The sequence below is a fragment of the Thamnophis elegans genome, chromosome 1 (assembly GCF_009769535.1).
Source record: "Thamnophis elegans isolate rThaEle1 chromosome 1, rThaEle1.pri, whole genome shotgun sequence".
NCBI lineage: Eukaryota > Metazoa > Chordata > Lepidosauria > Squamata > Colubridae > Thamnophis > Thamnophis elegans.
In genome coordinates this window covers 21,517,047-21,537,899 of record NC_045541.1, presented here as the reverse complement: position 1 = coordinate 21,537,899, position 20,853 = coordinate 21,517,047, and the positions used below count along the sequence as shown (strand labels likewise).

Here is a 20,853-nt window from a genome sequence, read left to right as displayed (position 1 = left end):
GCAGAGGAAGAACTGGAAATGGAAGGCGACGATATTCTTCGGAGTTCCGCAACGATGCGAGCATGCGCGTTGGGTCTTTTCCCCCCCCCTCCCGCTCTACGGGCAACCTCTTCTCCCTGTATCCAGGAAGTAAATGAGACGTCAGGGCCGATGGCCCCAAACGCCCGGGAAAGGGAGAGGGAAAGGGGAAGGCGAAGGCAAACAAGCCAGCGGACCGACCGACCGAGGAGGCAGGCGAGCCGAGCCCCGGAGAAGAGACGTCGTTCATTGTTTTGTTTCCTCAGAGACGGGCAATGAGTGACTTCAAACCCGCTTGGGTAGCCGCGTCTCTCACAGCAGCCAAAGGCGGCGGCGGCGGAGGAGGAGGAGGCGGCGGCTGCCTTTCGAGCTAAGCCTCTCTCCATGCCCATCGCGGATTCCGCCTCCTCCCGCTGCTGCTCTGCTGTCACCGACGCCGCCGGTGCCTTGGAAGGCTGCGGGGCGCCAGGAGGGCTGGCCTTGCCGCCGCCGCCGCTCTCGAAGGAGGAGGCGGGCGAGCAGGATGGTGCGCCAGGGGCGGCGGCTCTTCTGAACGATGGAAGGCGTCCTGTACAAGTGGACGAATTACCTCACAGGTAAATATATCTACTACGGAGGTTCTTCAAGTCGTCCAGGTCGGGGTTGTCCCGAAGGTGGCTCTTTTTTTCTTTTCCTTCTTCCAACTACGGTATTTTCCTTGGAAGACGTTTCGCTTCTCCTCCCAAGAAGCTTCTTCGGCTTCTTCTTGAGCTGAAGAAGCTTCTTGGGAGGAGAATAGAATTCTTTGTTCTTTATTGGCCAATTTTGTCTTTGGTGCAAGTGCTCTCAGTGGGCATAAGCCGAATAAAATACATTCATCAAGAATAAAAAGATGCAACACTTAGTGATAGTCAAGGTTCCTAATAAGCTATCAACCCTACTAGGAAACAAATAGAAACAATATAAGTCATCACTTATGACTGCTTGTAAAGATACAAGCAGTCATAAGTGAGGAGAGGTATGTATTAGGAACGGAGAGAAGAAGAATAGTAATAGTCTTAGTAAATTATTTGACAGTGTTGTGGGAATTAGTTGTTTAGCAGAGTGATGGCATTGGGGAAAAAACTGTCCTTGTGTCTAGTTCAGTGTTTCTCAACCTTGGCGACTTTAAGTCCTGTGGACTTCAACTCCCCAGCTGGCTAGGGAATTCTGGGAGTTGAAGTCCACAGGACTTAAAGTCGCCAAGGTTGAGAAACACTGGTAGTTGTTCTGGTGCGCAGTGGCCTAGAGCGTCGTTTTGAGGGTAGAAGCGAAACGTCTTCAAAGGAAGCCCAGTTGGTTGCCTCTTGAGGCGGGGGGGGGTGGGAAAGCATCTTCGGGACTACCTCACAGGTGGGTTAACCCTCGGGCGCAGGAGGGAGGGAGGGAAGGAGGAAGGAATGTGGCACGTGGGCATCCGTCAGTCGTGCGTGGGGTCGCGCTGCCCTGTCCGTTGGCCCCGCGGCCTCGGCTGCTCGTTGTCCTTTGAAGATGCCGAGGAGGAATAAAGGCGCGGCCTCCCTCCCCCCCCACTACCGAGCGAAGCAGGCGTGGGGGGGAGGGAGAAAAGGGAGGGCAGCTGCCTCTGGATGAGGGAAAGAGGCAATGCGTTGCTTGGTCAAAGCCTTGTAGGAGGCTGGCTGAGGAGAGGACAGGGAGATGGAAGGCACAGCCTGAAGGTGGCCCTTGTAGTATTTCAGATTGCTGGACTCCCAACTACCATCAGTCTCAGCCCATGCAGGTAATCTTCAACTTAGGACCACAACCTGCTCCAAAATTTATGTTGTTGAGTGAGAAATTTGTTTTCTCCCATTTTACAACTTTTCTTGCCACAACTCCCAGATACCGGTAGTTAATATTCTGGAAGTATTTTACAAAAACAAAAATACCCCCCTCTAAACAAATGAATGAATGTGTGTGTGTGTGTGTGTGTATGTTTATGTGTATGTATATGTATATATGTATGTATGTATGTATGTATGAACCCAAAACCCAGCCTGAAGATGGCGAGTCAGACCTCGCTGAAACGTTGCCAAGACAATCTCAATCTTACATAGGAAAAGACCCGAATACAACAAGACCAGCATATCTACACCCGTGAAAATCTATGAAAACACACACAGACACACACACAAAGAATACATAGTAAAATAAATACAGGCATCACATTAAATGCGGTTAAATGCTGCAAGTTTGATGCAAAAGAAACAACAGTTAACTGTTTCGACATATTTATGTTCTTAGTTCATAAACCACAAGCTAACTGTCTCTGACTAAGTCATACATTAGTCTCAATTACATGTACAGGTAGTCCTCAACATACAACCACAATTGAGTCCAAAATAAATGTTCTTAAGTGAGAAATTTGTTAAGTGAATTTGTCCCATTTGATGACATTTTTTGCCATATTTGTTAAGTGAATTGCTGCAATTGTTAAATTAGTAACCTGATTGTTAAGTGAATCTGGCTTCCCCATTGACTTTGCTTGTCAGAAGGTCGCAAAATGATTCCTAAACACTGCCACCATCATAAATATGAGTCAGTTGTCAAGTTGTCTACCATCAATATGCGGACGATACACAATTGTATCTGTCCGCCCCGTGCCAACTCAATGAAGCGGTGGACGTGATGAACCAGGGTCTTGAGGCCGTTAAGAACTGGATGAGCGCTAACAAACTGGTACTCAACCCGGACAAGACCGAGTGGCTGTTGTGTTTCCCTCCCAACAATTTGGCTGATATTCCAACACTCAGGCTGGGGGGTCAAATTTTATACCCCTCAGATAGGGTCCATAATCTAGGAGTCCTCCTGGATTCACAGCTGACTTTTGACCATCAGTTGTCGGCTGTGACCAGGGGGGCATTTGCCCAGGTTCGCCTGGCCCGTCAGTTACGGCCCTACCTGAACCAGGAGGCTCTCGCAACAGTCACTCGAGCCCTTGTGATCTTTAGGCTGGAATACTGCAATGGGCTCTACATGGGGTTGCCCTTGAAGTGCATCCGACGACTGCAGTTAGTCCAGAATGCAGCCGCGCGAGTGATAGTGGGCGCACCGCGGTTCGCCCACATTACACCCATCCTCCGCGAGCTGCACTGGCTACCTGTCGATCTCCGGGTGCGCTTCAGGGTATTGATGACCACCTTTAAAGCACTCCATGGTAGTGGATCTGGGTACTTGAGAGACCGCCTTCTGCCGATTACCTCCCTTCGACCGATTAGATCGCACAGATTGGGCCTCCTCCAGATTCCATCTGCCAGTCAATGTCGACTGGCGACTACACGGAGGAGAGCCTTTTCTGTTGCAGCTCCGACCCTGTGGAACGATCTCCCCGTTGAGATCCGTACCCTCACCACCATCCAGACCTTCCGCACGGCCCTTAAGACCTGGCTCTCCCAGCAGGCCTGGGGATAAGTTCTTAAATTACCCGCCCGAGTGTTGACTGTTGTATGCAAGTTGTGTTTTACTATTTTATTTTGTTCACTTATTGTTTGTCTTTATCATTGCACCCCCTTCCCTGTGATTGTAAGCCGCCCTGAGTCCCCTCAGGGAGAAGGGCGGCCTATAAATCTTAATAAATGAGATAAATGAGATAAATGAGATAAATGTCTAAATGTAAAGCACGTGACCACTGGGATGCTGCAAGGGTCGTAAGTGTGAAAAATGGTCAAAAGTTACTATTTTCAATGCTGCTGTAACTTCGAACAGTCACTAAATGAACTACTGTAAGTCAAGGCTCTCTGTAGTTAGGAATGATGGAGAAGTCCATTACTGGGCTTAAACTCTTGTAAATCAGAGCATAAAGTCACTGGCTTAAAGCAGGCTTCAGCATTTCAACAGTTTAGGGGCTGAGTACAGGTAGTCCTAGACTTACAACAGTTCATTTAGTGACTGTTCAAAGTTGCAACAGCAGTGAAAAAAATGACTTATGACCAGTTTTCATACTTACGACCATTGCAGCACCTTTGTAGTCACGTGATCAAAATTCAGACGCTTGGCAACTGACTCATATTTATGAAGGTTGCAGTGCCTTTTGAGACTTTCTGACAAGTAAAGTCAATGGGGAAACCAGATTCACTTAACAATTGTGTTACTAACTTAAGAACTGCAGTGATTCACTTTACAACTGTTAAGTGGCGCAAAACTCATTTAACAAATGTTTCACTTAGCAACGGAAACTTTGGGCTCAGTTGTGGTTGTTAATTGTGGACTACCTGTAGAAGAGATATTTTAAGCTTTCTACCCTGAATCTTTATTTCAGAAGTAAATCTATTTCATTTTACTCTCTTGTTTTACTGGCTCCCTAGATGATAGTGGTTAGGTCTTTCAGGATGGAAAAATGACCAAAAGGGTATTTAAGATTGTCCTGTAATTGATCTCATCATTATTAGGTGTATCAGTGAGGAGGATCCACTTCAGGAAAGTTTGTGCGTTTTAAGATGAGTCATTTTCATGGTACTTCATGCATTTCAAGCTTTTGTTTGCTTCATCCCATAATTTGAATTATCCTCAGGATGTATCTTTTAAGAATCTTAAGATTTATATTAGAAATATAATATTACTGCTTATTAGACATGATAGTTTCTTGAAATAGTTTGGAATTTGGGGCATTAGATTAGGCATCTATTTATTGTAGAATTTAGTTATACAATTTATAGACCACCTGATTCCCCACAACTCTGGGAGACTTGTAATTAAAAACCGGAAAAACACCAGATTTGAATCTTTAGAACTTCGTTGTTGCTTACTATTTGAAATAAATACTGCACTCTGCTTCTTGTCAATACTGTAATCTATAAAAGAATAGAATTAGACTGTGGAATTAAAGACATGCCCATACACATTCTGGAAGAGTTCAAACTGTTTCCATGATTTTATTAAGAAAACTACATAATTTAATCCATGAAGTCATTAAAGTTGGATTTGAAAAAAAACTCAATATTTTTTTCTTTTATGGAGTCAGCTGGGGGCAAAGGATACCATGCTCTTTAGGGTTTAGCAAAGCCTTATTTACATCCAGAACCAGACAGCTTTGCTGATTGGTGCAATGACAGCCATAAATTGCTTGATCAGGGCTTTAGCTTGATAACTGTGCCACTGCCTTTGGTTGATACTGTTGTCCCTTTTTTGTTCTGCTCTGTGTAAGTCAATATATGGAAATTGTTAAATTGGGCTTGATAGCACATGGATACTAGTTAGGTATTTATATCGCTCAAACTTTTACCTTTGCTTTCTTACGATTCCTTCAGTCCCTTAAATGATAACCAGAACAGATGTGGCAGGGGCAGAAATAATTGCAGGGAATCAAAGGGTCCTTGCTTTAGCTTCTAGTAAGCCCCAATTGTAAAATCTTCTCCAAGGACAGCTTGGTTCTATACCTGTAGTGTAATATATCGAATGCATGGGGTTCTTTTTAAACTATTAGGTATTTCAAATATTACTTTGTAATTTGGTACAGTAAAGGATGTATGTGTTTCTGTATTTAAAATGATGCCTTTATTGTATTTCTAGGTTGAGCATCAATTATATTGTATCTGTTTTTTAGAATGTTTCACATTAATTTTTAATTGTGCTTTCAGTACATATTTAAATGGGACATGTTCGCACAATACACACACACACACACACATATACATACTGTATTCCATCCATCCATAAATAAGGAAAATGATAGTAATATTTATGGATAATTAACTGTCTTTATTGAAAATTTGGTAGACATTTACAGTTAGTCTAAGAGTAGGACTAGAAAGGGGCCATGAGCCTCTCGATTTGAAACCTAGGCTCTTTTTCCTGGGCCAGATTATATCTGACAATGGGCTTTCATATGCAAGAGTCCTAGTCTTGTCCACTGAGATCATGCGGCCTTGCAGGAAGTATCTGAAGAAGCAATCCAGAATTCATCCTGAAAGGTATTCCATGCCTTGCTTAGGATAATCTCCAGCATTTGTCCACTGAACTAATGGAATGTAAGTAAAGCTGCACATTCTAAAATGTCAGTACCTTTTAAGATGATCTCTTTAAAAGCAACTGCTTTGATCTGATTTGCTTCAGTTGGAAGGGATTAAAAGGTGGTAGGTGGATTGTGGTGATTGTCACAATCTAAGCTCTGTCCCTTTTGTATATGTACGCAGCATTGACACATAACCAAAGAGTTAACCTGTGACATCATCTTGTAGATTTTAACCTCCCCCACAACACACATGTACTCTGTATATGTTGCTAGTTAAAAAGATTATTTTTCAAAGGTTTTCTTAAACTCTGTTTTATTAAGTGGAAAGCCCAGGCTGAACAAATTTAAATTTACCCAGAGCCTGGAAGATATGGATCTAATGGAAAGAAACTGGCTACATGACTCCAGCAAGACAAGGTTGCTACACAATTTGGAGGTCTTTCTACACTAGAGACTTCTGTTCAAAGAGTAGATGGCAGTCATCTCCAGAGGGGCCTTTGCACAGCTGCACAATTGTAGAACTGGGACATCTTGCTCACAGTCAATGATGCCCAAGTCACCTTCCCATTTGGATTATTATTATAATGCACCCTACATAGGGCTGCCCTGTAAAGCCACCTGTAACTGTAGATTCCGTTCAATCCAGAATGCAGCAATGTGTGCAGTTCTGGACACCCCACACTGTTGCACCAGCTGTACAGGCTTCTTTCAAGATTCTGGTTATAATTTTTAAAGCCTATCTGGCATGGAACCAGTTATCAATTATCTTCCTCTCCCAGAGGACATCTAGCCACCCACTATATTGGAATAGGTGGGATTTACTGTAGCCCCCCCCTACCTTTTTCACCTGGTGGGTTCTAGAAAGCAAACCTTTCTTGTAGATGTGCCTAAATTATGGATCTGCTTCCCCTCTGAAGTGGAGGGCACCAAACATCCTCACCTTCCCAAAGGCTGTTAAGATGAGCCCTGTATTGGTGGTTTAATGGGATTGTTATGGTGCTTGATGGTATCAAAGGGTTTTGCATTTTTTTTGTATCTTGTTATCAGTCTCTTTGTTGTTTGCAAAAAGAAATCTATAATTAATCTATTTGTTATTAGCCACCTACAGTTACTTTATATAATATGGCAGCTGCATCAATCTTTTAAAACATCAGATGCATAAATTTAATATGTCCATCTATGCCAGAAGAGTGAATTGCAGAAGTGAAATTTATCAGCAATTTAAAGTTCTTTAGATGGGCTATTTAGGTCTTTCTACCTGTCTAATGAATATCAATTTTCAAAATGTAGATTAGTCTATGTTATTAAAATGGCATCATTTATGCCCAAAAATGTGAATGAACATGAATTTTGCTTTCAGCTATAAATTCTATATGAAGGATGGTATTACAGTGTATATGAAATTATATTTGTAGCAAAACAGATGAACACTGTTTTCTGCTATTTTCTTAGGTTGGAAGCCTCGCTGGTTTGTTCTGGATAACGGGATATTGTCCTACTACGATTCACAGGAAGATGTTTGTAAAGGCAGCAAAGGAAGTATAAAGATGGCTGTTTGTGAAATCAAAGGTAAGATTAGCAGTGAGGCATTGGCCTTTTGTTTTAGTCTCTACTGTTAGGCTTGGTTCTAAATTGCTTACTTATAGGAACACACAATATGGAGCCATAACAACTTTGGGAAGAAGACGAATCCTAAGAAATGACAGGAGCTCAATTCTGGAATTAAACTTAGTTTTCAAAACTGAACATGTCCTTGAGACATCGTTTTTCCTTAGTTTAAAAGGATATTTGCCTCTGTTCCTGATTCCATAGCTCACCTGCCTTTGGTGGCAATATTTAATAAAACACAAAGAACATCTAAGCAGGTCTAGTCTACCTTTGAACACAAACCCTTGAATCTGAAGAATGAAATATATGTTAATATCACAGAAGGACAAAAAAACCCAGCACTAATTACACAAGTATGGCATATCTTTCTGTTATCCTTCTGCAATGCCATGCATGGGGGGGAGGGGCTTTTGCAAGTGAATTGGTGCCCGTCAGCATTGCTTTCTCAATCCTTTATCTAAAGTAACACATTTTATATTAGAACAAATTTAAAAATCTTTTATTATATTGATTAAATTGTACATCCTCCAGAGCCTCTCTGCATGGGTGATGGGCAGTTAAATTTGATATATGAATACATAAATTTTATTTAGCTAACACTTTTCTTATTCTAGGTGATTTAAGAAAATGTATAAGCTTATTTTATGTTTTCTCTTTTTCCTAAGTTCATCCTATAGATAGCACCAGAATGGAGCTAATAATTCCAGGAGAACAGCATTTCTACATGAAAGCTGTTAATGCTGCTGAGCGACAAAGGTGGCTAGTAGCCCTTGGGAGCTCCAAAGCTTGCCTGACTGATGCCAAAACTAAAAAAGAAAAAGGTGCATATGTTTTCTAAAATATTATGGAATTCTTAAAAGCTACTTTCTTCAAAACTATCAAAAGTACATGTAATTTTATTTCTTTTTCTTTCATGGTTAGAAAGCATGATTCATTTCCTTCGTGTTGAACAGTAGGGGAGCTTTTGTAGCTTTGCTTAACAAAATAACAGAGTTGGAAGGGACCTTCTAGTCCAATCCTCTGCTCAAGCAGGAAAGCCTAAACCATTTGAGACAAATGACTGTCCGATCTCTTCTTAAAAGCCTCCAGTGATGGAACACCCATAACTTTGAGAGGCAAGCCATTCCACTGGTTAATTGTTCTCACTGTTAGAAAATTTCTTCTTAGTTCTAGATTGCTTTTGTCTTTGATTAGTTTCCATCAATTGCTTATTGTCCTGCCTTCAAATGTTCTGGAGAATAGGTTGACCCCCTGTTCTTTGGGGAAGCCCCTCAATATTGGAACACATCATGACACTCCTGGTCCTTCTTTTCACTAGACTAGCCATATCCAATTCCTGCAAACATTCTTCAGGTGTTTTAGCCTCCAGCCTCCTAATCATCTTTGTTTGAAACCTCTAGGCACTTTTATAGTCTTCAGGCACTCAAAATTAAGACATTTCTTGTGGAAGGTTCACAGTACAATAGATCTGATTCAAAAAGAAGTACGAAGACATATAGAGAAGAGGAAAACAAGCATTAGCCAAGTAAAAAGGGGCAAGGCTGGTTTATTATATTATTCTGACACAGAGTGGCCCTTGCTCTTTTCACCTAGAAGTAAAGGGTAGCTTACTTTTTAGTTCTGCAGAATTTGGGAACTGGTGCAGAATGTTCTGCTTCCCCCACTCCTGCCATTGATGCATGCCTCCATTGTTAATGTGATGCTGTCCTGCATACACAGAAATGCTTGCAAATAGGGCTCCCCCAGGCAGTATGCAGTTGGGGACTGTACAGGGTTCCTTCTATTAGATAGAAATCCTCCACCATAGACTACTTCACAAGAGGGGTGAATGTGTGATTGGGGTGCACACTGTCATTGGGACTTTTTCTCAGTTATATGTATTGAGATCTGTTCATTTTGTCGAGTTGATTTTGTTGAGATGATTTTACTTCAAAGTAAAAGCCACTGCTTTTGTGGAGCCTGTTTCAGGGCACACATAATTCTATTGCCTTTAACAACAATGAATACACAGATAGTCCTCAACGTATGACCATAATTGAACCCCAAATTTCTGTTGCTAAGAATGATATTTGTTAAGTGAATTTTGCCCCACTGTGTGACCTTTTTGCTGCTGTTAAGTGAATCACTTGTTAAATTAGTAACACGATTGTTTAATGAATCTGGCTTCCCCAATGACTGCTTGTCAGAAGATCATAAAAGGGGATCACATGTCCTGGGACATTGCGATCATCTGAGTGAGTACCCAAGTGCCTGAATTTTGATCACATGACCATGGGGATGCCGCGATTGTCATAAGTGTGAAAAACGGTCATGTCACCTTTTTCAGTGCGACTGTAACTTCAAAAAGTCACTAAATGAACTAATGTAAGTGAGGACTACCTGTACTATATAATAGATTAGAATATGTTAGTCAGGTGAAGAAAAATTGGATAATAATTCTTGGAATCCTTCCCTTCAGAGAACCTAGATACTTAAGAAAACTGAAGATTTCGGAGTGATTCTGCAGTTAGACATACTGTAGAAGAAGGCAAAATTGAGCCTTGAATACTAATACATTTTATGGAACCAACATAGCCATCAGTCACTTTTGCGGGGTGCATCAAAACAGTTATTTAGGAAGTTCTGCACACTTAGTAGGCCCATTTGAAAAAAATATATTTATGAATTTCAAAATAGAGGCAAAATTGGAAGCTGGCAAAAAGACCAGAAGTTTAACAAGTTGCAGTCAATTTGAATGAGATTAAACATGAATATTGATTTTTATTTTTGCTGGGGGCACTTATAACCATGATTAGTAAGTTTCTGGTTTTTTATATTCTTCCAGAAATAAGTGAAACCAACGAATCTCTAAAAACCAAAATGTCTGAACTGCGTCTCTATTGTGACCTCTTGATGCAGCAGGTCCATACAATACAAGAATATGTACATCATGATGGGAATCATTCCTCATCAAGCATTGAGGTAATATTTAATTGTTTGAAGGAGTTTTTAATTCACACATTTTAAGTTCTTGGATTATAAGGATGTGCAATAGTATCATGGTGGATTTATAGCTTTATCTGAGAGTACCTTAACAGTCCATCGCTGCCATACTACCAGTAATAATTGAATCTCACATATATACAAAATATTTCAGATTATATTTTTAAATGTTTATTGTTCCCTAGCAAAATATCCCCTACAAGAAAGTGTCTACAAAAATGAAGACACTTGAAGCATGTAACAAAACTGTTGCAATGTTTTCATGTTTAGGATTCCAGATTTTATCACATTCTATTCCTCTCCCTTTTCTCCATGTCTCACAGTTTTTCGTTTGTTTGTTTCTGTCCTTGGAATGGAAAGAATTGACATTTTATTTCCATTTGCTGTTGTTCTGCAGCTGTTTTGTGAAAAAAGTGGGTCTCCCAATGGGCTTGTGGGAAACAGGAATAACTGTGTGTGTGAGTGTGTGTGTGTGTGCGTTTGTATATGGGTGCATTGTTTTAATTTACTTCCTTCTGCACCTTATAAAGGTAGGTTACTAAATTAAGAGCTCCACATCTAACATCTCCAAGTTATTTAACAGATAGCAAATAGGAAAAGCCTCTTAACAAGTTAATCTTGTTGAAAATTGCGTTTATTTTACCCAGAAAACTAAAGGAATTCTATACCATATATGTGTATCTTGTTTCATTGCTTTTAAAATGGAGTTAAATTTATATTAACCATCTGAGAAATATTTTTAGAAGTCATTAAACCAAGATAATTTTAAAAAATCAGTAAATAATTGCAAAACCCATGGGTTAACATATCAAGATTATTACTGAATAATATGTAGTCTTATCTACCCAATTTATAGTTTAATTAGACATCTTAAACATTTGTATTAAAATAATAAGATTGGGATAGATGCATCTAGATTATCTATGAAATACAACGCAACTTCTGGAGGCAATACTATTTTCTATTTTATTTCAATTATCACATTATCAACAGTATTTTCAGAATTTCTGTTGACAAAATTAGAATGTTGGAAGGCTAATTATTTAAACATATTTATGTAATTTCTGTTGAGATTTTGCGTTGTAGATTAAAAAAAGAAAATACACTATTAGAATATATTCTAGTTGCTCAATAAATGTACCTACTTAACCATACCATACTTAAGATATGAATATCCAGACTTTTGTGGAGTCCATTTTCTTCAGATCAATATACTCCTCCTACCTTATAAAACCTTTCTCAGCATCTAAAGAAATAACTATGTGCTTCTGCCTGTTTTGAAATAAAGCCATCAGTTAGAAATCCAATATCATCAGAATCTTGGCAGCCCCATAATATAAATCCACTTTCAGTTGAAAGTAAAATGAAAGGAAGTAAAAAGTACAGACCCCAGACCCAACTTAGAATACATCTTTAAAAGATAGTGATTTTAGAATCTTCGCATTTTATAAAAATCACAAATAATAGATAAATTTTTATGTTGTTTCATTTGTGAAATGTAAAAGGCAGTAGCTCTTCTAGCCTCTTTTTGCATAGTTGCCTGCTAAGTTAAAATCCATTTCCAAACCATGAAAGCCATTACATTTGTATTTAACAAATTGAGAGATCTTTGTTCTCAGGAGATGGAGGTTAACAATTCTTTGATTTTAAGATTAATTTTGTTGTGATAATACAACCCTGAATGCCTTTACAATCTTTTATATCAAAGCAAGGGGGGGGGAATGCCATCCCTGCTGCAATGGAAAAGAGAAATAAAATCTGCCATCTCTGATTCTGGGGATGCATTTCGGGTTCACTTGCAAGAAACAAAAACATTGACTCATAGAGTTAATGTTAGAGGCCATTTAGTTCATTAGCTCCAGCTCCTTGCACTGTTCATGTACTCCTGTATCCATAATGAATATATTGGCTTGGGCTTCTCCAGTTTACCAACATCTGAAAAGCTGCCTGCTCACTCTCTTTTTAAATATTTCATAACCTTTTATCATGTCATAAACAAAGCATCAGAACAAAAATGTCTGAGGTGGTATAGTGGTACAGTCAACATTTGCACCCCACCCAGCCGTTAATAAAATGTTTAGTGTTCATCAATGTAAGTTAAGTCCCTACAAACCAGCAATTGCAATTTCTGGTTTCTAGTTAAATTACAGTTAAATTGGTGAAAAGTTTTGCTAGGAAACACTTTGCTCTGAGAGTTTTCAATACCTGCTCTTTCCTTTTGTTTTCAGAATATGAATGAAGCTTCCTCCTTGCTCAGTGCCACCTGTGACACATTTATCACTACACTTGAAGAATGTGTGAAAATAGCAAATGCCAAATTTAAGCCGGAGATGTTTCCACTGCCTCATCCTGATCCTTTAGTTTCTCCTGTGTCTCCTTCACCAGTACAAATGGTTGGATATTCTTTAATGTCAAACATTCTTGAAGATTTGGGGAACTTTGGGAGGGAGCAGTATGGGATAAGCTAGAATGTGGTTCCTCAAGGTTGGCCTTGTTCATGTCACCAGGCTAGGCCTCTGCCCAATGTTATGAAAGCCTCAAACCTTCTCAGGAAAACGTGCCTATTATTAAATGCCTTGTTTTAGAAACATGTACTTCTGATAACAAACTTGCATGTTGAGGAATATATTACCTCATACTTTTACTGTCCAATAAACTCCATATTTGTCTATGAGCAAAAAATCAAGATAACCTATGGAGTTTAATGGAAATAGAGGACCTCCATGGCTGATTGTTCCCAGCCCTAAACTATTCTATTACCTTCCAAGCACTCATGGTTTCTTCTGCAAACCTGGTAACCTCTGAAGCACAGAGTTTAGACCTAGCCTATTAATCCTCATTTACTTAAACATAGTGCTTCTAGGTCTCTTTACCATTGGAAAACTAAATACTAAAACCAACAATAGAAACAATAATGTATTTTTTAAAAATTATGATGTTAAAAATGCCATGTCCTTTATGTTCATATCATATATGCTTCTCCCTGTACATTCTGAAAAAATATTCTAAATACATATTTTAAAATAATATTTCATTAGAAATAGACTAAAAAACAATTATTATTTTAAAAGTTATAATAACCTGCTTTATTACTTATATTATTTTTTAGATGAAACGTTCTGTTAGCCATCCTGGAACTTGTACCCTTGAGAGGTAAGTATGAAGTTGTGATTAAATATTATTTCAAAATCAAACAAATTAGAACCATAATGTTAACGTTCACTTATCACATTGTGAGATATTGTCCGATCCCAGGAATACTTCATGGTCTGGCAATTGAAATTCACAGCCTGTTGCCCCATATAATCTCACATTAATTTTGGAAAAATGCAGTTCTAGTGAGTTTCCCTTACATGATATAATTGAAAATTAATTAGATTAGAATTGAATTCACTATGACAGTTCTGTTTTGTACTGGCAGTCCTCATTTAGTGACTGTTCACAGTTATGACCTTGTAAGTCAGGGCATTCAAAAGTGATATATCACATGACTGACTGGTGTACTACAGCAATCCCAGCACTCTGATTGTGGTTGTTAACAAAGAATTGCAGGCTGATAAATGAATACCCACCCCAATCCAATCCATTCTGGGCTTGGTCCCTCCCAGCCCCAAGCTTCAATAAGTTACGGGACTGCCTCCAACTCACCCCATCCACCTACCTCTCCCCTATCTCTGCCCTTTGGCTACCCTACATCCAGAACTGTCCAGTCTGCCCTAGCAAGTGCCAGCAACTAAGTTTGTTTGTTTAGCTGCCTTCTCTCCCAATTCGCTACACCAACCTTTTGCCTTTTTGTGCCCAGCTGCTGCAGCTCAAGCATCTCACTGCCTTTGATGTTTCCTTCTCAGACTCAGCTTCTTCAAGAAATGTTTCCTACAGGTGATTCCATGAGTGCTGTCTTTATAAATCTGTGCTGCCTGCTGGTGCTTGCTAGGCTTCATGGGTGCTGCATCTTGGCACCATGCTGCTAGGATGGGCCAGGAAGCCATGTAAGAAGCTGGGAAAGCTGGAGCACCCTGGTTAGCAGAGTGGCCTTAGGTCCAAAAAAGAAACAGCAAAAGGCAGCAAGGTGCTTCTGCTTTAGCAGCCGGGCACAAAAAAGTGGAGGGTTGATATGAGGAATTGACAAGGCAGCTGAGTGAATTAAGGCTTGCTGAGTGGGTGAAGCTTCCCAGATGAAGACACAGTGCAGGGTGGCCAAAAAGTGTGTGTATGTAGCTAGGCAGATGGGGAAATTAAAGTGCCCCTGCGGTTGTAAATGTGGGCAGTTGCCAAATATCTGAATTTTGATAGTGGGAGTTTGGGGTGCTGCACTGTCCATAACTTTGAGCATGGGGCATAAGTCTGTTTTTCATTTCCTTTACCTCGAATTGAATGCTATAGAAAACACTAGCTGTTAATTTTTGTTATTTTGAGAAAAACTATTAAATTTCAACAGAAGATAAAATACAAAGAAACAGAAAAATAGAAATTAGAAGAAAAACTCAGAAAAAGAGCAAAAATAGAATTTTCAGAGAAAAGGGGGAAAAATGAAAATAATTTCTAACTTTCTTTGGTACAGATACAAATATAGAATACATTGACCTCTTAATCAACAATAATACATAGCATTTCTATAATTAGTTCTAATAAATTCCAAAATTAAGGTTCCATTTTTTTAAGTTTCAAGCAAAAAAATCCAAAAGTTGTTTTCAGGTAGAAACAAAGCTGGACAAGCTCATTTTTTCCCCATCAAAATAGTCAGTTTTACCATCTCAGCCAATCATGTACTATATCACTTTTGAGTGCCCTGACTCACAAGGTCATAACTCTGAACAGTCACTAAATAAGGAATGCCTGTACAAAACATAACTGTCATAGTGAATTCCAAATAGTCATGAATTAATTTTCAATTATATCATGTAAGAGAAACTCACCAGAAACACATGTTTCCAAAATTAATGTGAGATTATATGGGGCAACAGGCTGTGAATTTCAATTGGCAGACTATGGAGTATTCCCGTTTATTTGGGATCGGACAATATCTCACAATGTGATAAGTGAACCTTAACATTATGGTCCTAATTTGTTTGATTTTGGAATGATATCTTTCAAATTACAATTCAATGTAAATTTCAGTCCTCTGCAGAACATGGTCTCCTACTCATCAAAGATTACCGTATTTATCGGCGTATAACACGCAGTTTTAAAACTAAAATTGCAAGCTTAAACCCTGCCTGCGTGTTATACGCCGATACTGCGTGTTATACGCCGGGTCCACTGTTCCCTCTAAGGTGCGCGGCCGCGCGGCCGCGCACATGGCAAGAAACCCCCGCGCAGAGGTTTCTAACTCCCGCGCAGAGGTTTCTTTCAAAGCAAACGTGGGGAAGTCCTTTGCAGGCAGCTAGAACTGGCTGCCTGCAAAGGACCTCCCCAAACTTGTTTCAGCGGCAGCTCTCAGCCTGGCGGCAGCGTCACACAGACTGTGGAAGGAGGGGGAGGAGGAGGGAACCAAAGAGAGCTTTTACCGAGTCTGCGCCCCACAGCCAGGACCGTCCTGGCGCCTCCAGCCGCGTTTCTTCCTGCAAAGCCCTTCGGGCAACCCGAGAGTTCCGCTTGACGCCAGAAGGGCTTTGCAGGAAGAAACGCGGCGTTTCTTCCTGCAAAGCCCTTCTGGCGCCAAAAGGAACTCTCGGGTTGCCCGAAGGGCTTTGCGGGGAAGAAACGCGGCTTGAGGCGCAAGGACGGTCCTGGCTGTGGGGCGCAGACTCGGTAAAAGCCTCTCTTTGGTTCCCTCCTCCTCCCCCTCCTCCTCCTCCTCCTCCTCCTCCTCCTCCTTCTTTCTGGAGCCCCTTCCTCAAAGATTTGGTACCAAAGCAATGGCGGTGAGGAAGTTGTGTCTTTTGGATTTTGCACTGTTGTCTTTTCAATGGTTCTCAGACTGGTTGAACCTTTAGCAGCTGGGGTGATATTCTTTACTGTTAAGGTTACAATTGGATGTGTTGGACAAATCTTAAAAGATGAAACTTTTATTAAAACGTTTGACTTAACTAAAAACGTCTTCCTTTTTCTTCTTCTTCTTAAATATGATTTATTTATTTATTTTTACTTCAGAAGTTTGATGACCGTTGTACAAACTAATCCAACCTAAATGTAGAGGAGGAGAAGAAGGGGGGGGGATTTAAAAAGAGCAGAGGAAAAAGAAAAGAAAGCATGAAGAAAACATAAAGAAAGGGATGGGAGGGAGGGAAGGAAGGAAGGCACTTTATGTTGAGGAGTTAATGTTATAATTCATGTTCTAATGTTATAAATTTTAATCCAACATTAAGTTCCGAGCTTCCAAGTCATTTATTTTTAATGAAAAAAATTTTTACTCAAATTTTTGTGTTAAAATGGGGGATGCGTGTTATACGCCGGTGCGTGTTATACGCCGATAAATACGGTATTTTGCCCATCTAATCATGCAGTCTTTAACCTATTCATCTATATTCATTTTAAGATCTTAAAATAACATGTTCATTACTGGTAAACAAATCCAATTTAAATTCAGTTTTCTCATTTGTAAAAATCACAATTCTTATCCATTTAAACCTTTCTGTCAATTGAGCTTGAACAACTATTGACGAGTACGACTTTGTGGTTCCAGTTGTTTTCTTGATTTTAATTTAGGTGCTCCTTCAAAAATTTAATACATCAGCATAGGTCAACCAAGTTTGTGTAACTATCATTTCTTTTCTAAAAAATGCTTCTCAGGTGACACCTGTAGAGGAATCTGGCAGTCAATCTTGTTTTATAACTTTTAGAAACATGCTTAATGAAGTGTTTATTAAAATCTATATTAGCATTAACTTCATCATACCATAAATAGCCATGCCAACCTAATCTTCAAAATAATATTTGGGAATTTGGTGTTTAACTCCTTAGCAGATTATTTTTTGTTTAACCTGAAGTGATTCTTCATCTTTTCATCTTTTGTAGTTTATTTTTTTGGCAACACATGTTAGGGATTTACAAACAAGATTAATGAACCCAAGAGAACTATGTGTCTTAAAAACATGTCATAACTTGTGCAATATTTTAATTTTAGGAGCAGTCGCTTTGGAAAAGAACCAAATGTGTCTTCCCATCAGCTTTCCCACCGGTGGAGAAGAACAGTCTCAGATACAGAACCTTCCATAGATGTTCCCTTTGAAGATACAGACAGTAAGACATATCACCTTATGGATGTTGTCATTACTTTGTACTCATTTTTTGTACAACGTAGCCTGTGTTTTTGCTAGAATAACAGTGAATATCAAAATAAATTACAGCAACTGTCTTGCACCATGTTTATTCAACTAAGATGGATTCAAGAGTTTGTTAAAGATAGAGAACAGGCACAATGCCGTAAGCAGTGAAAAAGTGTGCAGCAAATACCGAAGTGGCGATTCAGAGAGATATTTTTCCTAACTTCTTTATTGATGCTTAGTGGCACTTTTCCTATGTGCCATTATGTAGATGTATCTTAAGTTAAAATTAAACTCGGTGGTGTTTCTTGTTGTGTGAAGGAGAAGATCAGAATGAAGAATTGGTCAGTGTGAGGTCTCAAGTCTCTTTTTTATAGGTTCTCATCTCTGACTACAGTGACTGAAAATCCATAGCACTGTATTTCCCATTTGGGGGTGAGAGAGTTTTAAAAAATAAATAAATCATGTCCCCACCCCAGACCGAAAAAAAAAAGAAAAGAAAATCCTGGTCTTACTCTTTCATGTGACATGATCCTATAATCACTATAACCACTGCTTCTCCTCAGTTGTGCATCCCTGGCTTTCAAAGGCAGTCCATTCCCGTGGTCAGTGTTCTGAATTGCACATAGGATTCCCAACACAGGAGGCTGGGTGCTAGTTGAGCTTTTAATGGGATCTTATACCTGAGCAGGTTCCAAACACTAGCTTTCTTCAGAAGGTATCTGATTCTGAAATGTGATTTATACGTAGCACTTAAATCTTGGGATGACTTCTTGGTATGGTATAAAATATAAAGCAGTGGGAAGGTTGGTATACCAAAGCTATTGCTGGCCTAACTAGATAGCAATAGAAGAAAATACTTGCAGCTCAGGGTGGAACAATGGAGTCCTTGGTACTCTCTGACTTTGGTTGTTTGCCTGCAGACATCACCCAGTTAGGTAACATTTAGGGAGTAGGGTACACTGACAGGGCAAACTATTGTATATAAACAGAGAGCAAACCACACTCTGTTTTAACAATGAAGATGTTACCTAGTTGGTTAATGAAATGTCTAGATGTCTGTGCCCACCAGGGAAGAGTAGAGTTGAGACTTCATTTGGAACATCTTTGCTTAAGCTCACAGCCCTGTGATTCAGATAGGATAGTGTCTCCTTGTATAAAGTAGGCAAAGAAGGACAAATTGATTGAACTGTGCTTTTCATGTTGCAGGACTAGCAACATTCAATTCTAGAGGAGCCCTTAATGAAGATTTGGCACCGCCAGCTGTTCCTGATGCAAAGCTGTTGCTGTCTCAGAAACCCAGAGTGCCCAAAGAGACTCTTTCTGAGCCAATCTCCTGAGGCAAGAGGTGACTCCCACTGCCTCTGAATAATGCTATGCAAAAGCTGCTGTAATTCTGCTCTCATCGTGCGGGAGTAGTAGTTCCCTATGTGAAGGTTTTCTCTGCACTTTATAGAATAATGTAAAAACTATATTTGAAGTGTATTTTATCTTTATATAGTTGACTTGCAAAAGTATTTTCCTAAAAAAGAAAATTTCAGTTTGGGTATTTTTTAATAGATAGCTGGATGCATCTTTGTAAATACTGCTCTTCTTTTTACTGGGTGTGATAGTCAGGCCAACCTTGAGAAACAGGTTTCAGATCTAGAGTAGGGAAAACCTGTGCCCTAGACTGATCCACTGAATTTAATCCCTGAGTTGCTTTACCAGAAATGCATTCCCCTGAGTACAGTCTCTTTCCCACCAACATCAGTGACAGTCCATCATATTGTAATGGCACCTTTATTTCAGGAGAGATTTGTGGTGGAGTTTGTTAAAAGACTGAAGTGATTCCTCATAAGTAATCTCTTATCCACTACTGTATCTTTTTTATCAAAGGTACAGCTTAGATTTTTAAAGTATAGCTGAAATTCCATTGAACAAGCTAGAATGTCAATGAATCGGAGGGAATATTTCAGCTACAATTAAACACTTCAAAGTCATACCAATGCTATCAAGTGAAATGGATATGTAGTAAAGTCGGTGAGATTTTATAGTGCTTAATTTGAGTTAGACCTTACCTGATTAATTAAATCCCAGCCTAATAGCTCAAAGCTTCTGCTTTTTTTCCTTCGACTTGCACCCAAAAATATAGCAATCAGAAATATGTCATGGATGTGCAGTATTTTTTTAAGCACGCATATGTGATTATGAGGCATTATGCTATACACTGGTTAAAGATATTTTAACATTTTAAAAAGATATGTATTCCTTTTTGCACCATAAAATGCCTATTTAATGTTAGTGTGATGAAAAGGTAAGAAAATAGGCTTAATTCTTGTTGAGATTTTCCTCACTAAATATGCCTTGTGACAGTGTTTGCTTGTTTGTTTTTCAAGTTAATTGGGCAGAATCCATTCAGTGTTGGGAGCTTATAACCTCAAGTAAAGGCATATTTTTATCTTGTGTTAAACAATGCTTCTTTTGTCTGGACTGACCCCCTCCCTTTTTTTTAGTCCCAGGCAAAACTAATCTTCAGAGTGTCTTTTCACCAAAGTTTTTTTTAATTTCATGCTCCTTTATAAAGTCTGCTCTTCAGCTGTTGTAATGTATTTGTGTTTGCAGCAGAACATGTATGTTAATGATCCTTTATACCAAAGGGAGGGTGGCTTTCACCATGGTGGGCTCTAGTCACAGAAAATCAGAAAAATATAGCAAGATCTTCTCTTCTATTCACTCCCTGCCACTTGCCTCTGTCGGTGCTGGGAGGCCAAATTCTAACTAAAGCATGTAGCAGTCATCTATGGCAGGGGTTCCTAATTTTGTCAACTTTAAGATTTGTGAACTTCAATTCCTGGAATTCCTTAGCCAACTGAGGTGAAGTCCACAAGTCTTAAAGTTGCAAAGGTTGGAGCCCCCTGATCTATGGTACATCATGGGCCCGAGAAAGCTCTGGCGATGCCACTCTGTTTATGCCAGAGCAAAGAGGAAATATGCGACTTGAAGTTCAGCAGTGTTTGCACAGACATGTCTGAGGGGTTGTGTCCAAAGTTGTTAAGTGTTTTGAAATGTGTATTTTTGTTTTTTATTCAC

The 20,853-nt window shown here is 39.6% G+C and overlaps 1 protein-coding gene across 2 annotated transcripts; it reads left to right on the top strand.

The window, feature by feature from the left end:
• Window positions 1-129: 129 nt before the first annotated feature.
• Window positions 130-20,449, top strand: PLEKHA3 (pleckstrin homology domain containing A3). Of its 2 annotated transcripts, XM_032228154.1 has the most exons (8): window positions 130-614; window positions 7,439-7,555; window positions 8,260-8,415; window positions 10,419-10,555; window positions 12,805-12,969; window positions 13,686-13,729; window positions 17,643-17,758; window positions 18,991-20,449. In XM_032228154.1, exons 1-8 carry the CDS (start codon window positions 575-577, stop codon window positions 19,119-19,121), a joined length of 906 nt encoding a protein of 301 aa, XP_032084045.1. In that variant the 5' UTR covers window positions 130-574; the 3' UTR covers window positions 19,122-20,449. The 2 variants fall into 2 exon arrangements, with proteins under 2 accessions (XP_032084045.1, XP_032084053.1); XM_032228162.1 differs by lacking the exon at window positions 8,260-8,415.
• The last annotated feature ends 404 nt before the right edge of the window (window positions 20,450-20,853 follow it).